The sequence below is a fragment of the Melanotaenia boesemani genome, chromosome 14, assembly GCF_017639745.1.
Source record: "Melanotaenia boesemani isolate fMelBoe1 chromosome 14, fMelBoe1.pri, whole genome shotgun sequence".
In the NCBI taxonomy this organism is placed as follows: domain Eukaryota; kingdom Metazoa; phylum Chordata; class Actinopteri; order Atheriniformes; family Melanotaeniidae; genus Melanotaenia; species Melanotaenia boesemani.
In genome coordinates this window covers 9,072,845-9,094,952 of record NC_055695.1, presented here as the reverse complement: position 1 = coordinate 9,094,952, position 22,108 = coordinate 9,072,845, and the positions used below count along the sequence as shown (strand labels likewise).

Below are 22,108 nucleotides of genomic sequence, written 5' to 3'. Positions count from 1 at the left end.
GTGTGATCAGGCCGACCCTCCTGGGTGAGAAGCTGACAGCGATGCAGGTGGATGATTCTTTTGTGTCCTGGATGGTGGACTACCTGACCAGAAGACCACAGTATGTGTGGCTGCAGACTGTGTGTTGGACAAGGTCAGCAACACTGGAGCACCACAAGGGACTGTCCTCTCCTGCTTTCTTTTCACCCTCTACACATCTGCCTTCAGCTACTGCACAGAGACCTGCCACTTTCAGAAATTTTCTGATGACTGCTGTAGTTGGATGTATCGTTGGAGATGAGGTGGAGTATCGAGCTGCTGTGGACTCCTTTGTCACATAGTGTGAGCAGAATTATCTGCAGATTAATGTGACAAAGACTAAGGAACTGATTGTGGATTTTAGGAGATCCAAAGTTAGTTACATCTTTTAGAAAAGTTTGTTGGATATCTTTTTTTAGCTCAATTGGAAAAAGGGAGAAAACAGAATATCACTGAATTCCAGATGTGCTTTGCATTTTCAGGACATTTCTTCTTCGTGTTGTGCATCATTGTTGTTTTCTAGTCTGTGAAAGTTATAGAAACCAGTTCTATGTTAACTGTAGCCAAACTGGAGAGAGCAAACCCCCAGTCTGTTATGTGCACTAACAAAACATCGATATTTTAAACACTATTTTAAAATTCTTGTTTATAAGTAATTTTCTTTAATGGATCACTGTCGCTGAGAAGACGGCTGCCAATTTATAATCCATTCTAACTCCGTTCATTTCAGTGATGCAAAAGCAGACGTTGAGTCAGATTACAGATGTGTGTTGTGTAGTTTACAGTTTGTTGTAACACCACAGTCCTGTTACATGGGAGGGTCTGCTCCTCAGTTGGACTGACAACACTGTTTCCCTGTACAGTTACTGTCCCAGCTGCATTAATAAACTTCACTTCTTCTGTTTTCATGCTGTTTGAGATTTAATTGAAAGGCACAACACTTTAAAACTACTCCAACTATGGAGATTTAATTCTTCATTTTAACACAGTTAATCTAAATCTTTGTGGAGTTTTTTTCCTCTGCTGGATTTTGATTGTTACAGACACAAATTGAATTAGAGGATAAATATACAGTAGATAAAATAAAATGTTGAATGGACAAATCAGACAAACTTTATAAAGTTGTTAAAGTATAAACAGTGACTGTAGCATTATTCATATGCAGGAATCAAAACAAAAGACATATCTCTGAGAAGTGTTGTCACACAGCTGGAACAACTCATTATGCTAATAAATTATAATAAAATTTCACAGAATCATTTTGATAAATGAAATGCACATAAAACGGCTTGTAAATACACAGAGGGCCTACATCATCAGGATTATACTTATACTAAACTAAGCGAACTACAATCCCAAAGATAATAGCAATTACAGATAAATAAAATAAATAAACCTACATTACATAATGTATGTTTTGACTATTATCATTTCAAACAGGTTTAAATCATAAGTGGTATGATAAGGATTTAGATGGTATTCTTATGCGCTGGTTGTTCAAACGTAATCCAATCGGATTTTGGTTATCAGACAGGATCAAATCTTGAAAATGAGTTGTTCAAAAGGGAAATCTGCACTCCAAAATCCACTTGGATCAAGTAATCCAATCCTGGTTGTAATCCAGATAAAACCCTCAGTTTGGGTTGTTCAAAACTTTGGAGTAGAATCCAGATAACTTTGATCCAAAAAAACAGGATTATCCTGATCCCAAAAGAATGCAGGATTCTAACAACTGATCAAATAATAGAACTTTTTATTCAGTGCATATGCTTATATATGTATTTAGCACCTGACTTGTTTACCTGTTATAGGGATAAAGTGCTTAAAATAGGCATAGGCTATCTATTAAGCCTTTCAGCATAGTAAAGCAAAATTAAAAACATAACGTTATCATGTCTCCATGAAACAAACCCCCAAACAAATTCAGAAACAAACACAAATAAAACATTAAATTTTCCTGCTATTCATTACTGCATAATCAGAAAAGAACCTGTCAAAAAAAAGAAATTTCAAATGATTGCATCCCTCACTACATGTACCGTCAGACTGACAAACAGAATGCCGGAGGCTGGGTCAATACCTCAACACGGGACTCAGGTGCGTCATTAACATCGTTACAGAGCATTCTGCCTGGTAGCTATGTTATGCAGGACAATACATGCATTTGATAGGAATGTCTTATTACATATTCCTACTCTTTGGTTTCAGTGATGCTCACTTGGTCACTTATATCATCAAAGTAATTATCAACAAATCGAAGCATCTGGATGACAGCACTGAGCAGCAAGATGTCACAGTTGACGTCCAGCTCCAGTTCTTCACTGTAGTTCTTCACTGGAACAATGCAGGACAACGGCACACCGAGCCGAGCACTGACCTCTTGCACCTGAATCACACGATGGAGAGGACATATGGACTCAAATTATATTAGTAAATAGTTTTGCCTACTTTAAAATCACATCTACTAGTAAATTGTGTGTAAAATGTTAACAGTCCTCACTATGTCCTTAATGTAGCCACTCCTGTAGACGTTTGTCACATCTTCTCCCACCAAAGAGCAGGCTTCGTCTACTTTAGTGAGCAGAACCAGCTGAGGAATCCCTAGAAAAAAAAGAAGAGATAACACTTCCAAACTGCTGAGGTTCATTTTGACTGTAATTTGTTGCAATTCAAATTAATTGCAATAAATTATTGTTGCAGTTCAAAGATTGTTGCAATAAAGAGAAAACTGGCTACATCTGAACCTTATTCAAGCAAACAGGGTTTCAGTTTACTAACCCATCATGTTGACCTTTCTTCGAACAGCATCCAGCTTCTCTTCCAGCTTTGTAGACATGATGGAGATCTTGCAAGCATCTATGACATAAGCTACACAGTGGATCTTGTCTTTGAGAGTTGGAGACCTGCGGTAACCGTGAGCGTCCGAATGCAGAGCAGCAGACGGGTTGAACTGAATCCACATTTGAGAAAAACAAGCAGGATAGTTTAGGTTAACTACAATCAAGTCCATGTTTTCATCTTTTATAAACTGTAAATAAATGTTTTACCTGGTAACGATCAGACAGGTGACCTTTAAGAATATTACTGATGTCATCTATATCAAGCCCCGCCCCCTTACTTTCCTCCAGGCCCATGGTATCACACAAGATGATGGGTAGAGGTTTGCCTTGTCGTCCAGCTTTCAAAGAGTAGGCGCGAAACTGTTGGAAAAAAAGAGATGGAGAAATCCACAAAAACAACCTAACGTAGGACTAAAAGAGAAAAAGCTGACCTGTGTGGTGAGGCTGGTGGCGGAGGATCCAGATATGGCCTGGCTGGTGACGTGGCCTCTGAACACAGAGTTGATGGAGTTGAAGAAGCTGGACTTTCCAGCTCCAACTGGTCCAATGAGTAAAACTCGAGCCTGTGCCACAGAACTGATGGTGGGCTTGTAGGTCATGATGCTCTCCATCAGCTCATTCCTCTTCCTATACAAAGATATAGTTAACTTTAAAGAGCCTGATAGTTTCTTTATGATTATAGAATATTTTCTCCACAGCCAGCTGAGGTGTGCTGCCTATAGTATTAAGAATATCCAAAATTATGTCTGTTTAATTATAACAATGTGCATGTTATTGCAGCTTATTGGCTTTTTTAACATCCAAATTGTTAAACACAATTTTACAATCTTCAAACTGTAATCAATTACAGTACATTCTCCACAGTCAGCTGAGGTGTGCTGTCTATAGTAGCAGGGACAGTTGGAGTTAAGAATATTTAAAAATATGTCCAACTAGTAATTATAACTGTGTGCATGTTATTGTAGCTTAGTAGCTTCTTTTTAACATCAAAATAGTTAAACACAATTTTACAATCTTCAAACTGTAATCACTTAGTTAAACTGTATATTATATAAGAGTAATAAATGTTAGATCTGTGGTGTGAAGGAGTGTCAAAGCATCTCACCCAGTTTCCCAGACTACAGTCCTCCATGGCTTCTCAAGTTCAGTGGTTTCTGTTGAAGATCAAAAATAATTTAGTCAGCAGTCTTGACTAAATAAATATGCACAACCTTTTTCTGGTAGACATGACTCATCACAAGTCAAACAACAAATCCTACAAACAGCAGCTTCAAAGAGAAATTTAAAACTCTTCCCTGTTTCTCACTTTAAGAGTTTTGAATACAAACAAAGATAATTATTGACATCTAATTTGTTTTGCTTTAAAGTTACACGAAAAATTTGTCGATTACAATTAACTTTTTATTAGTATATGAACAATAAATGGTGGTATCAAATTCAAGTGGACTGCTGTTTGTAAGGACGCACAGATCAGGACATTATCAGACCATTCTGATAAAAGTTGTCACAATAAAATGCAAACATTTAAAGAAAACTTACGTTCCACCTGGTAGACTTCACACTCTGTCAGATTCAGATCATTTCCATGCATTTCTGCAGCAGTGAAGTTATAATAACCTCCTGGATTGCTGTAGACCACTTTGCTTCCATTGACAAGAACCAATGCTTCTCCAAAGTAAGGGCCTGTGTTGCTGATCATTTTGACAGCATATGGAGCACTGGTGACTGGATATTTGTGGATATTTTCTCCACTGAGGGAGAAAAGAAAAGCCTGGTCATCATTCACATACTGTCCAGACTGATTAAAAGCTTGTCTGGTGTAGCCTCCAAACACATAACCAGAGGAGTTGTAGCCCACAGACACAGTGGGGTAGCGGTTGTCACACTGCTGGTGGAAGGCAGCACCAGTGAAACCATGGATGCTGGCCTTATACAGAAGCTTCATTCTGACAGTTCCCAGTTGAGAGCAGATTGTCTTCTGCTGACTCCTGGTCAGCTTGGAATTCAGAGTAGACATTGGTCTGCTGATATGAGCTTCTGGAAGATAATGAATGAATCCTTGATGTTTTCACACTAGGGAGTCTAAAACCAAAAAGCACAAAAAATAAAAAAAAGAGAGAAAAATATGCGTGAAATAAAGTGAAGAGTTGACTGAGTGTTATTAACACTCAATTTTCACTGTTGTAACTGATGACGAGAATGAATCTCATGTTTAATGTGATTAAACTATTTCGTCAACTTGAGATTAATAGAATAAATAAAGGTTTTACTGGGATAAGTTTAAAATGATTTGACAATGTTTACCACCAAAGTCTGAAGGGTACGTCAGATATCACTCTAGGTTAAGCTAGTAGCTAGTTTAGTTAGTTGGAAATTAAAGGCTTGACCCACACATTTAATTAAATGAAACCGAGGCGCCATGATGAGTTAATCATTTCTAGTGTTTATAATAAGATTTTATTTAAAACAAAATGAACTTTGACTAATTAAACACTAAATTTAAGATGCACACAGTCCAGCAAGGACAATCCTGTCCAACCTGGACAGATGCAGCAAGGACAAATCTGTCAACCCTGGACACATAGACAGATGCAGCCAGGACAAACCTGTCCAGCCTCTACAAATGTAGCAAGGACAAACCTGTCCAGCCTGTACATATGCAGCCAGGACAAACCTGTCCAGCCTCCAGTCCAGACTGTGGTAAGTTCTTAAGGGTGATAGTGAATACTCACATCTACAGGCGAGATGCTGTTACTGCTCCTTGAGATGGGGTGCTTTTCACGGCACGACAGACACCGGCCGGAATTTCAAAATCGTCCGGGATTTTGCGCTATCTCAGCTTAAATATGTTCACATCGAATTTGTGTTATCCACTCTCTGACAAGGAGCAACAGGAGAGGGAGGGGAGAGGAGGGAGCCGCAGGACTCAGAGGACAGTTACCTGGCAATGATGTCACCGCTGGGAATTACAAGGCAACTCAAACGCATCATAACTTTGTGCTGCGGAGAAAGTGTGCGTGAGTCTCACTTCTCATATAGTCTCGGATGGGTTTTGCACTAGTGGAGGGTGAGAGGTTTCAGCTCCCTCTCTTACTCCGCAGTTTAACATATTAATAAGATGAAGACCAGGTTCGTGTTTTGGACTGATGGCCTTGACGGCCAGGAGAAGACGTTGTTCGTGAGTTTTAGATCTGAGTGTCCAGCATTCAGTAAAGTTAGAAAATACAGAAACGTAAATGTAAATTCACAGATAAACTACAGGAAAAAAAAAATCCCCATTTTTGTTGTGATTCATGGGAAGCAGAGCCTTCAGTGCATGACGTGCAAATGATGGGGCTGGAAGCTTACATCAGTTCTACATAAAGACATGTGTTTCTTTTTCCTTCTTATTGTTATTTATTACGTTATTGCTTTGCAAAGGAACAAACACCGTAAAGAAAGACACTTGGTCAAAATTTACCTTCACCAGACTGGAAGTGGACTGAATTCCTGAGTAATTTTAGTCCTAAAATTTTTAAAAAGTTGTTTTATACGACGGAGTATTATGGCCACATTAAGAAAATGCGTCTTCATCATGCTGCCCATCATCCTCATTTACCGCATATCCCCCCGCACACACATTGGTCACCCTATACAAATCGATACTATAATATTTTTTCGCAAAATTAAATTCGGCTATTTTTGTTTTTAAACATGCTCCTTCATAAAAACTTAGATCTTACCTTCCTTCACTATACAACTGTCCACAGGAAGGTGATCAGAATCAGCTCAGCTCGGCTCACTTCTGGTTATGTCTGGCACTCCTCAGTCAGTAAAAACGAAACTTAGTCAAGAAATGAAACTGATCAGACTAGAATAAGGAAACCCACAGTGACCACATTTTTGCGGTTTACCTTTTGGGCAGGTTATTTTGTTTACTCATTTCGTAGATTTGTCATGAAATAAAAGTAGAGACACAGCAGAACAGAACGGCCTTTCATTCCAGACTCAGAAGTGTTTCGGGGCTCTCTAAGTCCGGTTTTCGAGCTGCTGCCTTGCAGGTTTTTCATTTCACTACTCTCTCCACCGTGGTGTCAAGAGTCTTTATTAACCCCCACTGTAATAAAGTCCACTGCTGTCCCGACAGCGCGCACAAGCGGGCACGAGTGCAGCCGAGCGAAGCTGAGCGCTCCCGACAGCACCCGAGCGGACACGAGCTCAGCCGAACGAGCAGCGGCGGGAATAAGCGCCGCGGAGAAGACAAAGCTCCTTCCTTTCATGCTTTCGCCTTCGCCCTCGAACGACGTTTGTCCCTCCACCTGCTGTTCACCCTCGTCCACGAACTATTTCCTTGTGTGTGAGTGCGTGCATGAAGAGATAGTAAGTTCTATGTAATTTCCCTGATGTTTTGAATGGTGTTATGCTGCGTGCCTGTTATTTCATGTTATGCTGCGTGCCTGTTATTTCATATAGGTCATGTTAGCTAATATGCCGCCCGTTGTGCCGCGGTGCGTCTTTCTGTTCATGTTTTGATTTTACCGGCGGGTTGTTCTGGTCTAATGGTGCTAATATGACTATAGCTCTCTGCATAGCGAAGGTTTATTGTTGCATAAGCAGTACAATATCTGATTTATTGCCTGTAATGATGCGCTCCTATGCTGATTGGTGTATGTGTTTTTCGTATATTCCAGACCACTTTGCACACTCTACCTGAATACCTCAAGCCTAATAGCTGCTATCTTGCGGGCCTGCCGCATTGTTGTGCTGTATTTAAAACGCTTCAGTAAACTGTTCAACTGCATCCTGCCTCATGTCATTAGTGTCCTAACCGACACCCCAGGGCGAGTATCCCCCAAACCATCCGAACCAAGTTTCCTGTCGTCTCCTAATTAACACCCACAATTTGGGAATTATCTGCCACTTAACACAAAACAGTCAGATTCTCTCGCTTTCTTCAAATTCCATCTTAAAACACGCCTTTTAATACAGACATGTTTCCTTTAGTTATGAAATTTAAAGAAACCCACTGTTTCACTGTTGCCCTTTGTTTTTACATGTTTTGGGAGTTTTTAGTCCCTTTTAATCTTATTTTGTACGCTGACTTTGAGTGTCCTGAAAGGCGCCAATATAAAATTTATTAACACACCTGACTAAAATGAAAAGTTCAGCATGAGCTTGTTAATGAGTCATTAATTTGAGTCAGGTGTATTGCAGCAGGGAAACATCTAAAACCTGCAGGACAGTAGCTCACAAAGACCAGAGTTGGAGATTCCTGTTTGATGTTTGGCTTCTGAAATAGCAGTGTGCACTTAGTGTATATACCTTGTGTAACATGTGTGTTTTAAAAAACTAAATTATATAAGAAGTCACTCATCTTTAATATATTTACTGTTTCCTCACGGTTGATGCCTAAACAGTTATACTCCCCTCCAAAAGTACTGTGGCTGTCTTTTTTTTTTTTTTTTTTTTTTTTTTTTTTGCTGTAGGCTAAACATTTGGGTTTGACATTAAAAGACGAATGTGAGAAAAAAGCTCAACATTTCAGCTTTTATTTATAAGGATTTACATCTGGATCTGATGCACAACTTTGTATTATTTGCATGGGCGGTTTAGGGTGATCGGCCCACCACCAAAGGGGAAAAAGAAGTGATTTTTTTTTCTTTTGTGTTCTTACACAATATTAAGGTAGTTGTGACTCTGACACTTTAATCTTCGTCTGTATGTCATTGTCCAATCAGTGTAAGACTGTCCTCCATGAGGTACCGCCTTAGTTGATTTCAGTCCAGTTGAAAATCACCCTGCTTACTCTCATTACTTTTTACTTTAATGTTGTTTTTTTGTTTGTTTTTTGTTTGTTTGTTTGATTGTTTATTTCAGACACCATAATGCAATCTCTGAATTCTGGGAGGACTTAGTCTAACGTGCTTTCATCATACTAAATAAAGCTAGCATCACGCTACGAGTGGGTCACAGTCAAGTTTGGTAGCATGGCAAGTCTATGGAGAAACTCCATCATTTCTTTAAAGAAAGTCCTTTCAGTCGTTGTGGTGTTGAGGAAAAATTGGCAACAAAAGAACAAGGGGGGGCAGGGGGGACTTATAACTGGGGATTTTCAGGGCTAACAGCTGTGAAGCAGCTTTATTCTGCTTCTCCTGTGTGCTGTTCCACCCTGATGGTGCCATGGCAGACACCATAGCATGGACAAATACAGGAGTCCCTGATATGCACCATCTATCTGAAAATGTGAAGAAAAACGAGTCGTCTAAGACCCACATAGACAGTTTTTTAAAATTTTCAACGTTTAGATGAGTGAACATTGTCAGGCACTTGGAAGAGAGACTAGTAGTGCGTCGTCACAATTGTGAGGTGAGCAAGAACTGACACATCCTTGACCAGCTCATCGATTGTGTAAAGTTTTACAGAGTGTTTGAGTTAGCCTTAAGAGAGAAAGATCAAAATGAGTGGTCCAACAACCCTGGCATTTTCCATGGCCTTGTTGACTTGGTGGCATCATTAGACGAGGTATTTGAGGAGCACCTCAAAAGGGCCACAGTTTTCAAGGGTAAGTCAAAGACCATGCAGAATGAGCTCTTGGAGTGCATGCTAGCTGTCATCAGAGCCCGTAAATAACGGAGGAGGTCAAATCTGCTACATTTGTGGCCATCCAAGTGGATGAGACGACCGACATGTCAACACAAACTTAACTGGTGCTTGTATTGCAGTACATTGATGCTCATCATGAGGTAAAGGAGCGTCTCTTTGAGTTTCTCCCTATAATGGATGCAACGTCCGATTCCATTGCTGCCGCTCTTTTGGACAGACTGAGTGATCTTTTTTCGGACAGTGACAGTGAGAAACTCATTTCCCAAACATACAATGGTACCAATTTGATGAGGGGAGAGCAGGCGGAATTTGATTATGCAGCAGGCTACTTCTAACATCCCAGTAGTGAGAGTTTTCTTTTCTGATCTTAGAGGCATTGCCAGTATTTTTTACCCAGCCACTCAAATGGACCAGCATACTGGACCAGATTGTTGTACGAAGGCTTCCAAGAGCGTCACCCACGAGATGGAACTTCAACAACAGAGCTGTCAATACTGTCTACGTGAACCTAGATGACCTGATGCAGTGTTTTGAATTCATCATGACATCAGCTTCATTTGACAAGGTCACAGTGAGGGAGGCATCTGATTTCCTGAGGATGCTGCAGGATGAGGACGTTCAGTTTTTCATCAGATAATGCCTCATGTCGACATGCTGTACCAGCAGCTGCAGAAGAAAGACATTGATGCAGTCTTCATCAGACATGCCTTCCAGAGCTTCACAAGCAGTATACAGTCAATAATGTATGATAAAATAATTTTAAATTCTTTTCAATACTGAGCCCTGTCATAAGTAAATATAGTCACCAGCCACTCCATTAGGTACACCTGTACAACTTAATTCAATCCAATAAAGCGGTTGTTCCATATATTCTGCTTTTGCAAAAATATACATTTTCAGTTTTTGTTCATATTGTCAGGAAGATGACAATTAATTGGTGGGTGATAGTGGTGTATTAGGGTGATATTTATCAGTGTTCAAATATTTTATCCTCACATTTATTAATGAAGTGGACAACATATTAGGCACTTTTCAAGATAATGCAATAATGTACATCAACACCCTAAATAATAAACATAAAGCAAGTTATCACCTACCTGACAATATCAATTAACCGTACAAATGTTCACTCCATTAAAATAGAATTTATAGCAGAACTGTTGTACTGGTTTGAAATAGATTGCAGAGTTGTACCTAATGTAGTGGTCAGTGACTGGATATGAATGAAGTAAAGCTATATTTGTGTTTTGACATGAACATTTTCTTTACATTTCTAAATTCTATCAGGCATATTAGAATTAGCATATCTTACTTTTTTGTACTAACAAACTTTGTTGGTCCGCTTGCATTCAGGGACTCATTTCAACAGCAGCAGCAAGTGGCAGCAGGGACCACCAGACCAAGAAGGGCCTTGGGAGAAAGAGCGAAGCAGAGGATGTCTAAGGAGACCTGCGACACCATCCTGGCTCATGTTAAAGACCGCTTTTCCTTCAATGACCACCATGTGAATATCACAGTGCTACAGGCAGAGATGTTTGAGCAGCACTGCCATACATTTTCTGGCGAGGCTCTGGATGCCACTGTGACAACATATGCCATGCTAAACAAGGCAAAGTTGAAGACAGAACTGTCTCATCTATGAGAACGCTTAATTTAACGGCTGCTGTGGTGCATTTGCACAGTACCAGGTTCTTCTCAGGTACAGCGTCCAGGAGACCTTTTCTGAGACTGTGGCTCTGTTGAACATCCTCATAACCACACCCTTTAAAAACAGCCTAAGCTGTGAGTCTACTGATTTAGAGATAAATTAGACTTGCATGTGTTGCTACATGAGGGAGACAATGATGTGGAGTATTGGTAGTCAAATCAATTTCCCTTGACATTTTTGGTGAAATCACTGAAAGCAACTTTAAGTAAAACAAAATAGTGGGAGGCCACCAGAAATAATGATTGTGATGCTATTACACATAACATTACATAATTGGAGATACTATATAATAGAACAGTTGGATAGAATAGAAAGCTGGACTTCAAGGACTTGATAAGTGATTTTTTCAGGGAGAAAGCTCCACGTTGGACTCTTGGTGAAAAAGGCTAAGCAAGTGCCAGTAATTGTTAATGAGATTGCAAGAGCTTGACTCAGCAATAGTGCACCTTTACCACTTCTTGATATCTTATTACACAAAGTTCTACCTTTTAAAATGTAATTATTTCACATGATACAATAAACCATGTGAGGTCCTATCTTTTGTTTCTGAGCCTACCTAATTTATTTTTCGAATGGTTCTGATTTTATTTTATTTATTTATTTATTCATTTTTTTTGTTGCTTCTTGTTCAGTAATAATGATCAGTGATAATGTTCAATGATAATGCTCACAATACAATTAATCATAAAAAACAAGTGGCCATTTTGTTTTTGAAAGTGTTTTAGCTGAGATTTGATTTGTTTCTCCACAGATTATGAATGTATTTCATTTTCATGGAAGATGTTATTTTGTATTTAAGTTTTGTATTTTAAGTAATTGATCTTGAGATAATTAATTGTTTAGGTATTTAAAAAGAGAGATGGGTTTTAGAATATAAAGTATCCATCTTACAGCAAATATTTTCATCCAGATTAGACATCAAAGCTTGTTTTTTTTCACACAGTCAGATTTTGTCTCTTTTACAGACTTATTTACAAACATATTGTGTCAGACTGTATATAAAACAATGTATATGACACCCAAACTAATAAATATCTGTTACAAAGGCACAATATCCTTAGATAAATATCTATTATCCCCTAACATTAGCAAGGAAGATAAGGTTGCAGCACAGCTCAATCAATGCCAAAAGATCCTGAGGTCATCTGCATGACAGTGCCAACACCTCAGTTGCTATGTGTCTTTTTTTCTTTTAAACTCTTTATCCAGCAGTATGCATGTTGGCCCTGGGGTCCTCCCTATGTCCAGTGGCAATCATTTTAGTGTATACTTGATGTCGTGAAAGCTTTAAAAACAATAGAAAACATTTTAAAAAACAGTTAAAAGAAAATCTCAGAACTTCTAACATTTCTTCTTCATCAGGTTGTGGTTTGTTAAACTTGAAGGACTCAGTGATTTTTTTTGCCAAAAGGTTTGCTTTAAATGAGTGAAAATGCACGTTAACACCATGTTTAAAAGCTTCAGTGTAGGTACCAGCTGTCCTGTTATATTCTCCACTCTGGTTGACACTACAATCAGCCTTTGGACTCAGACCGAACTTATATGTACTTAATGTGTCTGTGTCTGAATGTATGTTTGTACAGGTGTGTTCTGCACTGTAATTCAAGTAGTTGGAGTTGAAATGTTTTTTTCTTCACATGACTGCCTTTTCTTTTGATGACTGAAGCGGCTGGCTGAAGACAGAAAAGCCATCTGACTGTTTAAATTGTCTGAGAGCATCAGCTGTGCCATAAAAGCCTCCGCTCTGCTCCTCTCCATGGTCTTCCTATGTGCTCCCAACCATCTGTACCAACCTCACAGCAACTGTAGTTTCATCTTTTAGAAAAGTTTGTTGAATATTCTTTTCAGCTCAATTAGAAAAAGGGGCAACTTTCAGTTCTGCAAAAGTTGTACAACCAGTTCAATGTTAACTGTGGCCAAGTTGGAGAGAGCAAACTCCCAGTCTGTTATGTGCACTAACAAGACATTTATATTTTAAACACTATTTTAAATGTTTTGCTTTAAGTCATTTTTTAAAATGGATCACAGCTACATATTTATAATCCATTCTAACTCCGTTCATTTCAGTGATGCAAAAGCAGACATTGAGTCAGATGTGTGTTGTGTAGTTTACACTTTGTTGTAACACCACAGTCCTGTTACACGGTGCGTCTGCTCCTCAGTTGGACTGACTTCCAACACCGTTTCCCTGTACACTGCTGAAAGGCAAAGGAGCTCCCATAAAGAGATTCAGCTGAGACTGAGCCCTAAAAATCTTCCAAACGGTGCAGATGATCCATTCTGTTTCCTTCAGCACCATGGACAGCAGCATTGTTTGTCCGTTGTGTGCTGTGAGCGTCCACACAACCAGCTGTTTTTGATTAAACAAGCTGCATACAGTCATTCTTTTAATAGTAATTATATTTTGCTACGTGCACCAATGTAAATGCACATGCATGTGACGCGTGAAGTCGCAGTGCACATCTGAAAATAAGGTTCCCCCGAAAGCTCAAGTGTAATTTGAGCCCTGCCTGTACAGCTACTGTCCCAGCTGCATTAATAAACTACAGTTCTTCTGTTTTCATGCTCTTTGAGATTTGATCAAAGGCACAACACTGTTCAAAACTACTTCAACAATAGAGATTTTATTCTAAAACAGTAAATCTAAATCCTTGTAGCATTTTTCTGCTCTGCTGGATTTTGATTGTAACAGACATAAATTGAATTACAGGATAAATGTACATTCCATAAAATAAAATGTCAAATGGACAAATAGACAAACTTTATAAAGCTGTTTTAAGTATAAATGGTGACTGCAGCATTATTCATACACACAAATTAAAACAAAACATGTCTCTGAGAAGTGTCATCATGCAGCTCAAACCACTCATGCTAATAAAATGTTTTAAAATTTTACTCTGAATAATTTTGATAAATGAAATGCACATAAAACGTTTAAATCCTTAGAAAAATATTGTACATTTTAGTAACAAACATCTCACATACAACTATTTTCTAGCTACAAACTAGAATTGGTAAACAGCTTGTAAATATGTGAAAGGCCTATATCATCAGGATTCTATAGAAATTATACTTAACTAAGCAAACTACAGTCCTAAAGATGCCGTGATGGCAGTTACAGATAAAATCCCACATTACATAATGTAAGTTTTAATATTAATAATTTTAAACATTAAAACATAAGTAGTATGATAAGGATTTAGATGTTTTTCTTATGTGACTGAGGATTAGAAAGAAGTAGCCATCTAGGTCAAAACATGCAGGGTTTTTTTTCTACTTTTACTAGTAAAAAGTTGAGCTGTCCTGAAGATACTTGATAGGAATGTCTTATTACATATTCCTACTCTTTGGTTTCAATGTTGCTCAGTCTGTCATTTATTTCATCAAAGTAATTATCAACAAATCGAAACATCTGGATGACAGCACTGAGCAGCAAGATGTCACAGTTGATGTCCAGCTCCAGTTCTTCGCTGTAGTTCTTCACTGGAACAATGCAAGACAATGGCACACCGAGCCGAGCACTGACCTCTTGCATCTGAATCACACGATGGAGAAGACATAATGACTCAAATTATATTAGTAAATACTTTGGCCTACTTTAAAGTCACATCTACTAGTAAATTGTGTGTAAAATATTAACAGTCCTCACTATGTCCTTAATGTAGCCACTCCTGTAGATGTTTGTCACATCTTCTCCCACCAAAGGACAGGCTTCGTCTACTTTAGTGAGCAGAACCAGCTGAGGGATTCCTAGAGGAAAAGAAGAGACAACATTTCCAAACTGCTGAGGTTCATTTTCACTGCAATTTGTTGCATTTTTTTTAGGGCTGTCAAAAAATAATGTGTTAACAGCAACAACTAATTAATGTAACGAACTGAATTAAAAGCTATAACGCATTTAACGCATACATGGCATAACAAGCGCGATAAATCATCATTTCTCTGTTATGATGGTGGGACATGGAGGTGTCTAGACATAAGCCTGCTGATGGATTTGAGAATAAGAAGAACACCAAGGAGTTGCCTCCGTGGAGGATGGGGGTGTATTAACCACATTTTTCGCATTTAAAGGGTTCCACACCTGTACTTTTTTTACTTTTCCTGCTTGGTGCACAAACATAGCTTGTCTAGAGTCTCTCTGGTCTTTTCTGTGTCTGCAGTGAAGCATGAGTCCTCCTCTCCATCTCCTGTTGTTCTGTGAATCGTGACAGCTGCCGGTGATCAGTTGATCAGCTGATCAGCTTTTCTCTCTTGTTGCCTTTGTTTATCATTCAGCTGAGAAGGAGGAAACTAGTAGTTCATGGTTCACACCATCACATATTTACCCCAAAGTATTGTTTTTGCAGGACCTTCTCTAACACAGTAGTTGACTTGTGGTAGACAGGGTTTATAAATCAGCAATACAGGGGTGGGTCCAGAAAAGTTCTGATGGGGGGCCAGGGTCACTGACCAGAAAAAGGAGGGGCACAAATGACACCTTTTTTTAGGTCTTGATTTTATGAAATATTGAACTGATTAATACAACTAAACTGATTATCTAATGTAAAAAAGTGAAGAAAAACTTTTAAAACAAATAGCCAATAATCTATTTTATCAACAGTTATTTACTTTGGGTGATGCAACTGCAGGAATTTTATCACTGCTGCACAAACACTCACACTTCAATGATAAAAGGAAAACCGTGTTTTTATCCAGATCATCAGTTTTATCAGAGTTTCTTTATCAATGTTGGCTGTTTAACTTTAGTCGTAACATCTGCTGGTTTTATGAAATTATCACCATGGAGACGGTTGGTAAGATGATGATATATTAATTCTGAATTATGATCTAGAACATGGTAGAGATGATTTAGAACAACATATAAAAGTACATTACATGCTGAATTTACTGACCCTTGGACAACTGATGTTTACCCAAGGAAAGATTCATTAATTATAAATATTTGTAATTATTGGCTCGTTGTGTTCATACAATACAGTAAAAATGGGCAAATTTCAGTCATGGTGATAAATCATGAACAACTTGTAAGCTGTGATTAATTTGTAATAATATGACAGCCCTGATATATGTATGTATGTATGTATGTATGTATGTAATTTATATAAATATATATATATATATATATATATATATATTAGGGCTGGGCGATATGGCCTAAAAATAAAATCTCTGATTTTTTATAACCAAATCCGATTTCCGATTTTAATCAATTTTTTTTCTTTTCTTTTACAAAACATAAATAAACTTATTATTTGTTTATATAGATGAATGCTAGCAAAAATAAAGCATATAATGTCATAGCTTTTCCACCATATAAACGATTTCATATCTTATATAGAAATATGCGACACAATGCATCCGTGATCTCTTTCCATCTGGATCCTTATCATACAGGATCCACTGCAGAAATAATTCCCCTGATGAAGGTTGTCTCTTAACTAGGGTTTGTAGGCTAAAGTTGACTTCTGCATCTCATAGAGAGCAGCATTTCTCACTGTAGTTATACGCACAGCTAAATCCCAGGCGTGAGTGGACGGTCACTTTAATGAAAATCTGTCAGACAAACAACGTTCTGGTGTGGAGGGAGAGCTAAATCTGCTGTTAACTAACAACGGAAAAAAATTCCGATTTTCATAAAAATAAATCTCCAGAAATGGAAAATTTGATTTATCGATTTTATCGATTCATCGCCCAGCCCTAATTTATATATATATATATATATATATATATATATATATATATATATATATATGTATATATAACAATTCTCCCCTCACCCTCCGTGGGCGGTCTCTCATCCATCCAAGCTCGGGTCCTCTACCAGAGGCCTGGGAGCTTTAGGGTTCTGCACAGTATCTTTGCTGTTTCTAGGACTGCACTCTTTTGGACCGAGATGTCTGAGGTTTGTCCTGGGATCTGCTGTAGCCACTCTTCCAGTTTGGGGGTTACTGCCCCGAGTGCTACGATGACCACGGGAATCACTGTTGCCTTCACTTTCCAGGCCTTTTCAAGTCCTTATTTCAGGCCTTGGTATTTCTCCAGTATCTCATGTTCCTTTTTCGTGATGTTGCAATCGCTTGGTATTGCGATGTCAACCACAATGGCTTTCCTCTACTGTTTGTGCATCACCGCAATGTCTATATATATATGTATAAATATATATATATATATATATATATATATATATATATATATATGTCCATCAACACAATGTCTCTCTCTCTATATATATATATATATATATAAGACTTCGCGGAAGCAAAGCATTTAGTCAGCGCAATAATTTACAACGATAAGGCTATTTGACCGGAACTTCTTTTATAGGTGTCCATTATCACTTTTTAATGGACACCCTACAACCAATCAGAATCGAGTGTTCACCCAGACCATGGTATAAATATATGTATATGTGTGTTTGTGTGTGTGTACTGTCATTTCTCTTTCTGTTAATATCAGGCATAGTTGTGTGTTGTGATCAATCATGATTAATTAATTTGAAAGCTGATTAAACCGATTAAAAATTTTAATCATTTGACAGCCCTAGTTTTCTTGCAAGTCAGATGAACTTATAAAGAGAAAACTAGCCACATCTGAACCTTATTCAACTAAACAGAGTTCCAGTTTACTAACCCATCACGTTGACCTTTCTTCGAATAGCATCCAGCTTTTCTTCCAGCTTTGTAGACATGATGGAGATCTTGCAAGCATCTATGACATAAACTACACAGTGGATCTTGTCTTTGAGAGTTGGAGACCTGCGGTAACCATGAGCGTCCGAATGCAGAGCAGCAGAGGGGTTGAACTGAATCCACATTTAAGAAAAACAAGCAGGACTGTTTGAGTTAACCACAAACAAGTCTACGTTTTCATCTTTTATGTAAATAAATGTTTTACCTGGTAACAATCAGGCAGGTGACCTTTAAGAATATTACTGATGTCATCTATATCAAGCCCCGCCCCCTTACTTTCCTCCAGACCCATGGTATCACACAAGATGATGGGCAGAGGTTTGCCTTGCCGTCCAGCTTTCAAAGAGTAGGTGCGAAACTGTTGGGCAGAAGAAATTGATAAATCCAGAAAAACAACCTAACGCAGGATGTTTATTTTGAGATTAAAGACTCACCTGTGTGGTGAGGCTGGTGGTGGAGCATCCAGATATGGCCTGGCTGGTGACGTGGCCTCTGAACACAGAGTTGATGGAGTTGAAGAAGCTGGACTTTCCAGCTCCAACTGGTCCAATGAGTAAAACTCGAGCCTGTGCCACAGAACTGATGGTGGGCTTGTAGGTCATGATGCTCTCCATCAGATCCTTCTTCTTCCTATACAAAGATATAGGTAACTTTAAAGAGGCTGATAGTTTCTTTATGATTACAGAATATTTTCTCCACAGTCAGCTGAGGTGTGCTGTCTATAGTATTAAGAATATCCAAAATTATGTCTGTTGAATTATAACAGTGTGCATGTTATTGCAGCTTATTAGCTTTTTTTAACATCCAAATAGTTAAACACAATTTTAAGATCTTCAAACTGTAATCAATTAGTTAAACCGTACATTATATAAAAGTAATAAATGTTAGATCTGTGGTGTGAAGGAGTGTCAAAGCATCTCACTCAGTTTCCCAGATTACAGTCCTCCATGGCTTCTCAAGTTCGGTGGTTTCTGTTGAAGATCAAAAATAATTTATTCAGCAGTCTTGACTAAATAAATATGCACAACCTTTTTCTGGTAGACATGACTCATCACAAGTCAAACAAACAACAAATCCTACAAACAGCAGCTTCAAAGAGAAATTTAAAACTCTTCCCTGTTTCTCTCCTTAGGAGTTTTGAATTCAAAAAAAGAGAATTATTGACATCTAATTTGTTTTGCTTTAAAGTAAGACCAAACATTTTTTCAAGTGCAATTCACTTTTTTATTAGTATATGAACAATAAATGGTGGTATCAAATTCAAGTGGACTGCTGTTTGTAAGGACGCACAGATCAGGACATTATCAGATCATTCTGATAAACGTTGTCACAATAAAATGCAAACATTTAAAGAAAACTTACGTTCCACCTGGTAGACTTCACACTCTGTCAGATTCAGATCATTTCCATGCATTTCTGCAGCAGTAAAGTTATAATAATTTCCTGGATTGCTGTAGACCACTTGTTTGCTTCCATGGACAAGAACCAATGCTTCTCCAAAGTGAGGGCCTGAGTTGCTGATCATTTTGACAGCATATGGAGCACTGGTGACTGGATATTTGTGGATATTTTCTCCACTGAGGGAGAAAAGAAAAGCCTGGTCGTCATTCACAAACTGTCCAGACTGATTAAAAGCTTGTCTGGTGTAGCCTCCAAACACATAACCAGAGGAGTTGTAGCCCACAGACACAGTGGGGTAGTTGTTGTCACACTGTTGGTGGAAGGCAGCACCAGTGAAACCATGGATGCTGGCCTTATACAGAAGCTTCAATCTGACAGTTCCCAGCTGAGAGCAGATTGTTTTCTGCTGACTCCTGGTTAGCTTGGAATTCAGAGTAGACATTGGTCTGCTGATATGAGCTTCTGGAAGATAATGAATGAATCCTTGATGTTTTCACACTAGGGAGTCTAAAACCAAAAAGCACAAAAAAAAAAAAAAAGCGAGAAAAATATGCAAATAAAGTGAAGAGTTGACTGAGTGTTATTAGCATTCAATTTTCACTGTTGTAACTGATGACGAGAATGAATCTCATGTTTAGTGCGATTAAACTATTTTGTCAACTTGAAATTAATAGAATAAATAAAGGTTTTACTGGGATAAGTTTAAAATGATTTGACAATGTTTACCACCAAAGTCTGAAGGGTATATCAGATGTCTCTCTAGGTTAAGCTAGTAGCTAGTTTAGTTAGTTGGAAATTAAAGGCTTGACCCACACATTTAATTAAATTAAACCGAGGCGCCATGATGAGTTAATCATTTTTAGTGTTTTTAATAAGATTTTATTTAAAACAAAATGAACTTTGACTAATTAAACACTAATTTTAAGATGCACACAGTCCAGCAAGGACAATCCTGTCCAACCTGGACAGATGCAGCAAGGACAAACCTGTCCACCCTGGACACATGGACAGATGCAGCGAGGACAAAGCTGTCCAGCCTGCAGTTCATACTGTGGTAAGTTCTTAAGGGTGATAGTGAATACTCACATCTACAGGCGAGATGCTGTTACTGCTCCTTGAGATGGGGTGCTTTTCACGGCACGACAGACACCGGCCGGAATTTCAAAATCGTCCGGGATTTTGCGCTATCTCAGCTTAAATATGTTCACATCGAATTTGTGTTATCCACTCTCTGACAAGGAGCAACAGGAGAGGGAGGGGAGAGGAGGGAGCCGCAGGACTCAGAGGACAGTTACCTGGCAAAGATATCACCGCTGGGAATTACAAGACAACTCAAACGCATCATAACTTTGTGCTGCGGAGAAAGTGTGCGTGAGTCTCACTTCTCATATAGTCTCGGATGGGTTTTGCACCAGTGGAGGGTGAGAGGTTTCAGCTCCCTCTCTTACTCCGCAGTTTAACACAGATCAAGACCAGGTTCGTGTTTTAGACTGATGGCCTTGACGGTCTGGAGAAGAAGTTTGTGATATACTGAGAATTAATGTCAATGTTGTAAGTTGGAGTAACCCATAGAGGGCGAACTTGCTCTGTTGTTGTTGTATTACTTCCGCAGAAGACGAGTTCTCTGTCAGAGTAAGCTGTCAGCATGTCGTTGAGAAAACGTGTCACAAGAGCTGGAAGTAAACGGTTTACAGTTCACGGTGGTGTGCATCATTTTTTGGCCACTATACGACAAAGTTGTTCGTGAGTTTTTATCTGAGTGTCTAGTATCTAGTAAAGCTAGAAAATACAGAAACGTAAATGTAAATTCACAGATAAACTACAGAAAAAAATCCCCATGTTTGTCTTGGAGGTGATTCATGGACTAAATGCCCGATTAATTTTAGTCATTCATAAATGAATGAATGAATGAATGAATGAATACATACATACATACATAAGTTATTTGTTTTATACGACGGAGGATTAGGGCCACATTGAGAAAAATATTTTTTCACGGGCTTCCAGAATAAAGCCGTATTATTAGAATAAAAGTGTCATTTTACGAGAAAAAAGTCGGAATATTACGAGAATAAAGTCGTACTTTTACTAGGATGAAGTAATAGTACCAGTTCCAGCCATTTTCCTCTCCACAAAAGCAACGATTTTCTCTAAGTCCACCTGCTTATTTTCTGAATAGATAAATTTTTTGCAGATTATTTTCAAAGTCCTGATACTAATGATAATGTGGTGATGATGTCCCAAAATATTATCTCCTGGTATGTGAAACTTGTGCTGAAGTAGCCTACAACTTCACGAAATGCTCTGCCGCCCTCATTTTAACAACGTGCCTCTTCTAAAAGAATTGGCTAAAATATTACTTTTATCTCGCAATATTACAACCTTTTTTTCTCGTAAAATTACGACTTTATTCTAGAAGCATGTGAAAAAAAATATTTATCTTAATATGGCCCTAAAACTCCGTCGTAGGGTTTTATGTAGACTAGATAATATAAACTCAGTAAAAATGTCAGAAGATCAGTGTGAAGTAGGCCACTCCATCATACTCATATACCACATGGTCACCCTATACAAATCGATACTAAAATATTTTTTCGTTAAATCAAATTCGACAATGGTTGTGTTTAAACATGCTCCTCCATAATAACTTCGGTCTTACCTTACCTTTAGGCTGATTTGAGTCTCTAAATTCTCGCTAGTAGTGAGTCTGCTTGAATGTTTGTCTTTTTGTGTTGGTTCTGTGATGGACAAGAAACAGCTCCAGCCCCCTCGCAACTGAATAATCTGTTATCTGGAGAACACAAAACTGAAAAAAAGTGCTAGCACGACCGCTCTCGGCTGAACCACACACTTTTGAGCATATTGAGCAA

The 22,108-nt window shown here is 38.4% G+C and overlaps 2 protein-coding genes across 7 annotated transcripts in view; both read right to left on the bottom strand.

Annotated features, from left to right (window-relative positions):
- Positions 1-6,631, bottom strand: part of LOC121653341 (interferon-induced protein 44-like) — a 22,457-nt gene extending 15,826 nt beyond the window's left edge. Inside the window, exon 1 of the mRNA XM_042006752.1 lies at positions 6,581-6,631. The gene's annotated coding sequence lies outside the window, so the exon portion shown is untranslated. The remainder of the gene's footprint in view (positions 1-6,580) is intronic.
- On the bottom strand, positions 973-22,108 carry LOC121653343 (interferon-induced protein 44-like). Of its 6 annotated transcripts, none has more exons than XM_042006756.1 (8): positions 21,903-22,105; positions 19,200-19,745; positions 18,760-18,808; positions 3,290-3,485; positions 3,066-3,218; positions 2,797-2,968; positions 2,519-2,619; positions 973-2,404 (listed from the first exon to the last, which is right to left on the bottom strand). In XM_042006756.1, the coding sequence occupies exons 2-8, from the start codon at positions 19,678-19,680 to the stop codon at positions 2,210-2,212; spliced, it is 1,347 nt and encodes a 448-aa protein (XP_041862690.1). In that variant the 5' UTR covers positions 19,681-19,745; positions 21,903-22,105; the 3' UTR covers positions 973-2,209. The 6 variants fall into 6 exon arrangements, with proteins under 6 accessions (XP_041862690.1, XP_041862691.1, XP_041862692.1 ...); XM_042006757.1 differs by lacking the exon at positions 18,760-18,808 and adding an exon at positions 3,964-4,012; XM_042006758.1 differs by lacking the exon at positions 21,903-22,105 and adding an exon at positions 20,325-20,533.